This window comes from Aedes aegypti, chromosome 1 (genome assembly GCF_002204515.2).
Source record: "Aedes aegypti strain LVP_AGWG chromosome 1, AaegL5.0 Primary Assembly, whole genome shotgun sequence".
Lineage (NCBI taxonomy): Eukaryota > Metazoa > Arthropoda > Insecta > Diptera > Culicidae > Aedes > Aedes aegypti.
In genome coordinates, this window is record NC_035107.1 from 35502344 (window position 1) to 35511526 (window position 9183).

Below are 9183 nucleotides of genomic sequence, written 5' to 3' on the forward strand. Positions count from 1 at the left end.
TGTATGCCACAGGAAACTGTAAATGTTCATTTAATTTTGAAAAACTTTCGCAACCCAACCTCACTTTTGATCGCCAATAGCATACAAATTATGGCTACTACACGTAGAAAATGTTTACCTAAATTTGGAGTTTGCTTCACCCAAAGTTAAGTAGGGGAGGTGTACCAGTTTTAGCCACCCTAAGAAAAAATATTGGTTATACACAAATCAAAGGACCTTTGATTACTGTCAATACTTTAAACGAAAGCTTTCAATCCATGCTCAGCAGGAAAAATATAACAACTAATTAAAAGCTTTTCTTTTACATGAAAAATTAGGTTTGCGAATATTGTTCAGCCTTGACAAGTAAAGCTCCAACTGAACACCACAAAACAATGGGGTCGCGACTACTGGACCACTTGCACCAGTACTCGCCACGTTTTTAATTTCGGTTCCTGAACTCGCCACCTACGATGATTCCTTATGGAGGGTGGCGAATCAGGAACACCATGGCGAAACAAGGTGCAAAGGAGCAAAAATTTTAAGGAAAATTAATTATTTTTCTATTATTTTCTGAGCAAATTTTGAAGTTTCTAAGAATGTTTTCGTATCATCTCAAAGCAATCTAGCGAACACTAAACAATTGGCAACCATATATGTTGTAAAACAGTATCAAACCCGGGGTGGCGAGTAACTGGTACATGGCGAATACCGGTACGCCTTCCCTACATTGATTATACTTTCAACCCAAAATCTTTCGGTATTCTCTTTCTTCCTCACGAATGTTGTTAACAACATAGATAGTAGCATCTACCAAATGGGGATACTCAGGACCAATAAGCCGAATTTGAGAAAATGCAACTTTTCTTATGCTTGGGTTGAAAAAACGCGTTAAATCAACCCAAAACTTATGGTATGGTTTTCTAATGGAATTAGAGACAAACTACTTGGTGGGAACCTTGAAAATTTAGCCAAAATAGAGTAATTGGGCTCAACTACGGAACAACCCACGATTTAGTTGAATCCTGTTTCCGTTTATATTTCACTGCATGATGCTAGAGCAGCTTAACTTTCTGTCCGTTCAAAAAATATTATTTTGTCTGTGTTTTGGGGTCAAATCGCGATAACTTCGCCAAATTTGAACGAGTTTTCGATCTTTCTGCAGTTTTGGAAAGCTAGTTTAATTGAATTTTGCTAAAAAAATATAAGAAAATTCAAAAGGAGGATGGTTTAACGCTGGGAGGGAAGTCTAAAACAGCGATTTTTTTTTATTGGGCGCTTATATCTCAGAAGAAGTTATATATAAAACTAGTGTTCCCGGCAAACTTCGTCTTGCTATCAAGTAGGCTGTTCAAAAACGCTATGAATCGTCCCATACAAAATGACGGTTCCTTTCACGCTTGTTTTTCCGACTTTCCCGGTGAATATCCTGGAATTTTTATACACACAAACACGTCGGAACACTTGACGAATAAAACGGAAATATAATCATTCAAATCCGTTGACCCGTTCGGAAGCCATTTCGTGACATACAAACACCATCCCATTTTTATTTATATATAGATATATAGATTATGCTTTCTTTGGTGATGATTTGCAACAGGGAAAGAGCTACCGTTTTGCTTCGAATTGCCGGACGCTTCAAAATCCGGACACTCTTGAGGAATTATTAGATTTTAGTAGATTTAATGCGTGTTTTACCAAAACTTTTTTATGTAGGGTAGGTGTACCAGTTATGGCCATAGTGGTTCCCTATTTCGCCATACGTGATATCTTGAATTCCTTCACATTTTGAAAAATCTTTTGTGTTTTAGCAGTAAAATAAAGGATAAATCTTGATGTTAAAACATTCAAAAAGATTAAAAATGTAAAAGTTATCCAAATTTTGCATATGGCCAAATAGGGAACCACTATGGCCATAACTGGTACATTTTCCCTAGATCGATAGTTACGTTTGTTGGGCTCATTTAGAAGTTAACTGCATCAAAGTAGCCTGGGAATTGATAAAATTAATAAATAAAATTGAATTGCTTGTCACCTGCAGTGCATATTTTGTTTGCTACAAGGCCCCATGCTAAGAACAACAGTTGAGGCGATATTTGTGTTTTAAATGGGTGAAGTGTGCCGGAGCTATTTTTGATGCATCTAATATATAGCTTTGTGTTGATTGGTGCTTACGAAGATTTGTAGTGATGGAAATATGTGCAGAACTAACTATTGAATTGCATAAACCTCTGTGTCCGGATTTTGAGGCATGCAAAATGGTTGATTCAAAAACCGGACATTTGTAGAAGTTAAGCTTAATTCGACGTGATCCTCTCCCGGTAGTGCTTTTATTTTATATATTCCACAGTGTTATAACCTCCGGTTTGAACTGTTTAACCGATTCCAGTGTTGATTAGAACTTTTGCGAGCAAGATTATTATTTTAATGATGTTGTGTTGTTGTGTGATTGACTTGTCCGACTACCAATAGACACCTCCCACAAATCGGAAGAAAAATCAATCCTTTTGGCGTTCAACCTTAGCAAATCGTATGGCTACAGAGGTTCAATCGACTATTATTAATCTCTAATATACTTGTTTATCTGAAAATAAGAATTAATGTTGTGTCTGAGTATCGACTTAAAAAAATAAATGGCAACTGGAATGAGCCGTAGTGCTTGTGGATGGGTAAAGATTTGCTTGCTAGTTTCTTTAGTATCGTGGAATTGAAGCGTTTTTATAGTTTTCGCTAAGAGAATATCTTAATTTTTAAGGTTTAGTTAGTTCTAGATTTCATTACATAGATATTAGATTGAAGTGTCCGGAAATTCGAAGCAAAAGTGTCCGGAATTTGAAGCAAACTTAAATCAGTGTCCGGAATTCGAAGCAAGAGATAAGTATAAATTTTACTTATTTTTCCAATTTTTATGTTATAAATTTCTATTTCATATAAAAAATCATCAATTGGAAATGACAAGCTTTAAGCCTCATCAAATTATTTTACGTTCATTCATGAATTTGTAAGAGAAATCTTACTTTCAAGTTACCGTCGTCCTTAGGTGTCCGGATTTCGAGTCAAAACGGTACTATATTACACATAGGTTAGTTGGGAATTTCACCGCATGATGGCGCTAGCCAAAAAAAAAACATGATTTTCTGATTCCCCTAAGCGACTTTGACGTTCTGTAACTAGATCTTACGATGGTTCCATATTCTGGTGATTTGAAATATTGATGTCTTCGGAAAAATTGCTCATTAGACTAAAGGCAATACACTACATGTTTGCTTAGTTCAACATTCTACAACTAGGAGTCGTTAGTGAGCTACAAATACCTATTTTAAACTCACATATCTCATGATGTAGAATAGCTGAAAAGATGGCATTTTCGGCATAGTTGTTTGTTAGGTTTTGAACTATGTGCTGTCAGAGTCTATGAATGGAGAGTTGCGCGAATATACTTCTTTGTATGATTGTTCTTCTTCGTCTTCGAAAATAGCCCCTATCTGTTTTGCTGGTCTGCTCGATAGGTAGATAGTTCGACAGTTCGATACGTAGATTTGATTTCACTCTTCGTGCAATTCTCCATTCATAGACTCTGTGTGCTGTAACTAGGAGGCGCTCTTGAGCATGAAAGTTTTAAATTTAAATATTGGCCGATGTAGTATTGATAGAAGGCTGTTGTTTTCGACAGAGTTGCACATTAGATCAACGGCTATATACTGCATGTCTAACATGTTAAACATTCTACCGCTAGGAGGTGCTAGTGAGCATAAAATATTTTCAAGTCATATCTCACGATGCAAAATAACTATTAAGCTAATGTTTTCAGCAAAATTGATTGTTAGATTCAGGACTATTTGTTATTACAATATTCTGTCACATAGTCCTGAACCTAACGAGGTACTGGTGCTTTGAGAATTTAAATCTTTTATATCTGACGATGCAGATCAGTAAGATGGTTTCTGTTTTCGGTAAAGTTGTTTGATAGGTAGCCCTTGCGGTACATGTCTGATATATATTTTTTTTATAAACTTATACATTTTTGGCAACTGAGGGGAACTAGTTAACTGAATATTCTAAAATCTTGTACCGTAATCCGGGGTATCATTGATCTGCGGGGTACATTGATCGGAATACCTCATCTCGTAATAAGTTGGTATCATCATTTATTGATGAAACATTTCCAAAGCATGAATGTTGCTTCTCTTTCTTATACTCATAAGCTATTAAAAAATAAGAATTTTGCAAATATTGCGTTAACTTTATACGAAGATTCATGTCTCACATAAGTTCTGCAAACGATATGAACAAGGAAAATGTGGTTCTCACTAAAAATGGCATCGCCAAAAACTATTCCGCTGTCAAAACTTTTATAAGTATGTTCAATTAGGCATCATTAACGAATTACTGTTAGAATACAGAATTACCTTAGGAATTTGCCTACCCTTAGGCGTATTACGCTGTTCGAGGTGTTTTTAATTTCAAAAAAAAAAACTCAAAAAGTAATTAACTTGTAAGCGTTTGGACTCATATTCGGCTTCAGGGGCCATTATTTGAGTAAGCAACGACAAGATTATGGCGAAACCACATATAAACTTGATTTAATTTGATAATGGCGAACGAAAAAACAACCACAGGTTCAATTTTTCTGAAAACCACAATCTTTAAGACTGAGTTAAGAATCTTGAGGCATATGGGTTTTAAATATTTGATTCTAAATTTCCAACTGGTGACACTATTCCATACTAACAGGCAGGTTTTGGAAAATTTAACGACCATTGACACACGAGCCAAAATGTTAACCCATTTATCCGCCTGCATTCATACAACACGCATGACATTCATCGTTCGTGGATTATAACGAACCACGAAAGGTAAAGCGACATACGCACACAACCCACTGTTTGGCGCCGATCACTGTGTGTCAACACTTGTAACATTCGCTGACACATTCTCAAAACAAATAACGAACGGTGAAAATTCTACAGTGCAGAAATGCAATTGCTGTCCCATGATCTACGAACTTCCATTGAAAATATTGTAGTTATAATGTTGTCGAATAATTTTAACAAACAAAACTGAACAGAAGAAAATTGAATTGGGTCCTAAAATGTTTAATGAATTCTTGTTTTTATTCAATAATACGAAAGAGCATGTTCTTGCAACTACTTTAGCAATTTTTCTAGCTCAAATAACGGCTATAACCTTTTTAAAATTCAATTTTAAAAATAGTTCCAAATATGAACCTTGACACTTGTGATCATGTTTGACATTCACTTTTTCGACAAAATTGCCACAGGGCTTATAGTTTTAACACTGGGGTTGTTCCTATCTGACATTTCGGAAGGGACACGGAAAACAAAATATACCCAAAATTTGAGTTTAAACCAAGGGGCGTGACAAAATCTCAAAAATCATAGCAAAATGCTTTTTGTGCTTAAATCAACGAAAATCATTTAAAAATTGAGTAAACATGTGTTTCTGCCCTAAACTTAAGCGTTTGATACTAAAATTGGGAAATGGCTTTAGGACCCTATTGACAAGAATAAAATTTGCTTTGTTTACATGTTACTTATGTTATTGTTCTTTAGAACGTCTTAACAAAGGTTGATGTTAATAGAAATCGTGAACGAGAAATCGTTAGTTTTTCTATTTATTGTTCAAAATGACAAACTTTTCAAGTAAGGAGACCTTTTTATTAAAAACTTTTTTTTTTGTATTTTTATCTGCAGTTTTACATAAAAATCAATTTCAGCATACTGCTTATATTTGGTGAGAGTCAAGTTAAAAATATATATACGACCTCCTTTATTTCAATTTAAAGTCTTTAGAATTTGAAGAATCTCAACTACAGTAATGACCCGATTTTGTCTACCCCCGATTTTAGCATCCTTTGTTCCCGATTTTGCCAGCATAAAATTTATATTTATTTTAATTAGACTAAACACGTCTGTACTGGCAATATTGGGGGCATAAAATCAATTATGACGTCTATACAATCATTTAAAGATCGAATTTTTGAAATTTTAAATTCTTGATAATTATCCAAGAAACTCATCAATGTTACCTTGGATTACGGTACATAGAAACTGGAAGTAAAAAACAATGTTTATATTAACAAAATCATAAAACTAAGTCCTTAAGTTAAAATAAAACTTGAAACCAGTCGAAAAATTTTGTCCCGATTTTAGCACTTTCCCGATTTTGTCAACCCTAAATGCAGCATGGGGCTGACAAAATCGGGACATTACTGTATACGATTTTTATTACCCACCTGCCCCTCGGTACCTTACTGAATTATTTCAATTTCAAGTACTAATAAGAAAACGAAATAAAAAAAACTGTACTAGAAGATGCACAATTGCCTCACACTTCGCTTGATGATTAACCTTTGGCGAGTTGCGAGAGAGACACGATTTTGGCAGATTTTCATAGATTGTTTTACCTTTTTCTTGTGAAATGCTTCGTACATTTCTGGCGGAAAGCTTTGAATGGATTCAAAGGAGATCTCATGAAAAATCATTGTTTGAAATATTTTTAGAATTATTCTGAGAGATTCCTGACAAGCTTATTGGTGAGATGTTTTATTGATGGAATATTTGCAGGAATCTAACGGTAATCAAAGTAACTATTTGGGTTTATTCTACGAGTGGCGTGAGGTGAGAATTCTCGGTCTGACTCACCATTTGGTTTATTTGGCGACTTCCCTGGGCATAGAGCATTATTGTGCCCGGCCACACGATAAATGGTAACCTTGGCAAAGAAAGCTCTTAGATAAGAACTGTGAAGTTGCTCATAAGAGCTAAGAAGCAGCATATGTCCCAGTGAGGACGTAATAACAAGCAAAAAAAGAACAACCTTTCGAAAAATAAGCCGCACACTAGTGTTAAATTTAAAAAAGGAAGAGGAAACATGGGCGCCGTTCGTCAGTCTCGTCTATTGACGACTTTACAAAGAGCGCATGAAGACTGAGACATTTGTTTGTAATCAAACTCTCGCGCGACACCGCGAAACTCAAATTATCAGAGGGCTTTGCTTTGTACAATGCCATTCGTCCGCCCGACCGATGATGAGAGAAATTGCATTTACTTCACATACACTCAGCCGTGCACAAAGCGGTCTTTTGGGTTGGTTCGCGTTTGATGGTTGGTGGGTGAAGAATGCGGCACCGGTCGGGGTGGTGACTTGCGCTGCTGATCGCATTATCATCGAGCAGAATAGAGATATCAACCAAACCCGTACGAAGTCGCGCGGTGAACCCATAGGAATAATTTTATCAGGTACCACCACACCGATATAGGTAACCCTCGCCCGGTGAGGTGATTACTCACTCAAAACTTGTTACCACATCATTTCCAGTTCTTGGAATACATGTATGGCTATATGTTTTATAACAACTCTTTGCTGATGTCACTTCATTGATCAGACTGCTTGTTTTCATTCATTTTCAGTTTAATCACGCGACGACAATGACTACTGGTATCAAACTTTTTACACTTATATCGGGACGACGACCCCCTCCAAACAGCAGGATGTAAAAACACCATCCCTGGGTACTCCGTGTAGCCTCCGTTTCGATTGTCGCAAAGGTGGGCGGAAGCGGCTTCTTACCGCAGGACTTACGTGCTACTATCAAAATATCATTCATCGAAGCAGGCTGGGAGAGAGCGAGAGAGGGACCAATACACCGGCAATCATAGGAGGCCAGGACATCCACTCTTTCCACCAATACATAGCACCTAAACCAAGTAAGCTATGTGTTTTAAATGTTGCTCCTTTATCACCATCCTCACGGATCCCTTTTTATGCTTGCTTTGATCAGAATACGACTTTTTTTCCTGGTTGGGTGTCTCGTTCATCCTTATGCGCCTCCGAAAGGCGCCCGAGCAGGACGGCGACAAATGGCAAAGCAAGAGGGAGTGTGTATCCAGGAATAACCCCCTCGTCGTGTCGCGCTCGGTTCAATAAAGAAGCAGGCGACCATTGAAAATTTTCCACTCCTTGCGCCTTGATCCTTAGCTCTCAGACACATCGATTTCCACAAAAATCCTTTTTCCCACCACACACTGATTAATAATTAGAACATTTTCCTTTCTGAAACTTAATCACTTCCGGTCAGATAGACGGCCCAACACTCCCAATCTTCGTCTTCTTCTCATGTACCTATTACTTCGATTTAAACTGCCCAACAGGGAAACGCCTCAATCTATCGTAGCGTCGTCCGATTTTTTTAACTTCCCGAATCCCCATGTCTCCAAGAAGAATAAAAAACCGGCCGGTGGTGCCACAATCAGTACATTAAACTATATAGCTGCGTGGGAGGTTTACCCTGCACATTCCGCAAGAAATTCAACTCACTTTCCAACGAAGTCGCACTGCACTCGGTCGTCTATTATAGACTATTCTCTTCAAGATGTACCAAGTCTTCGGAGTTCAGCAGAGGATGCACACTGAAAGAGAGCACTATTGGTTGTTCGATTCTTCTAAGTAGGCAATTCCGCGCGGTCTCCCGGAGGTTTCGATCGGTCATCTACATTTGACGGCGAATGGAGATGTACTGGTTGGCTGGATGGCTTGCTCTCAGTCGTGTAGTAGCTTCCAGCGACGCACGGTTTGAACAACAGTCATGCAGCCGCGTCCTATACCTATACAGGACTGCTGTTTTACGCATAATTGTCCTATGTGGCAAAACATGCAATCGCGAAAAAACGCGTTTAAGGTGATTATAAACGAATGCATTACCGATCAAAGGTGACTCGCAGATCTTTTCCTTCCTCACTAATAAACACCCTTCCCGTGGTGATTGTGGAGATGCAGAGGTATTCTCGGTCCCTAGAAGCAACAATCATTACACCCTAACATTCCTTCCTCATCCCAACTGACTGTAAGGACTTGGTCGGCGCTGTTATTGATCAATGATATGAGCTCTACTAAAACTACACTTCGAGAGTAAGCGAAAATTCTCATCCCTTATTCATTTGGATCGAAGTACAATTCTTATCAGTTATGATCAATAACAAAGTAGCAACCATTGACATGTACAGTCGCTCTATGCTATGCTATGCCATGCTACGCGTATTTCTACCTCAACCTCAACCCAGTTGATGTCGAAATACGCGTGTTTGTCAAAGGATACAAACTCTAGTGGAATTAAATGGTATAGCACTAAATTCGGTTTTTCATTTACTTTTAGTATCAACGTAGCTCTAACCTTCAAGA

General features: G+C 37.6%; 2 protein-coding genes across 6 annotated transcripts in view; one reads left to right on the forward strand and one right to left on the reverse strand.

Moving 5' to 3' along the window:
* Positions 1-8173, forward strand: part of LOC5571723 — a 60991-nt gene extending 52818 nt beyond the window's left edge. Inside the window, exons 4-5 of one of the 2 annotated variants that reach the window (XR_002499250.1) lie at positions 7416-7712; positions 7787-8173. Coding sequence is in view for 1 of the 2 variants with exons in the window: in XM_021839389.1 (XP_021695081.1) it covers positions 7416-7420 (5 nt within the window). In the remaining variant the exon portion in view is untranslated. Of the gene's footprint in view, positions 1-7415; positions 7717-7786 lie in introns of those variants that run through there. The other variant, XM_021839389.1, reaches the window with a different exon arrangement.
* The window catches only part of LOC5571722 (coronin-7), a 73416-nt gene extending 64882 nt beyond the window's left edge, over positions 1-8534 (reverse strand). For 2 of the 4 annotated variants that reach the window (XM_021839384.1, XM_021839383.1), the window contains exon 1: positions 8323-8534. The gene's annotated coding sequence lies outside the window, so the exon portion shown is untranslated. The remainder of the gene's footprint in view (positions 1-8322) is intronic. The other 2 variants (XM_021839386.1, XM_021839385.1) reach the window with 1 other exon arrangement.
* Between the last annotated feature and the right edge of the window lie 649 nt (positions 8535-9183).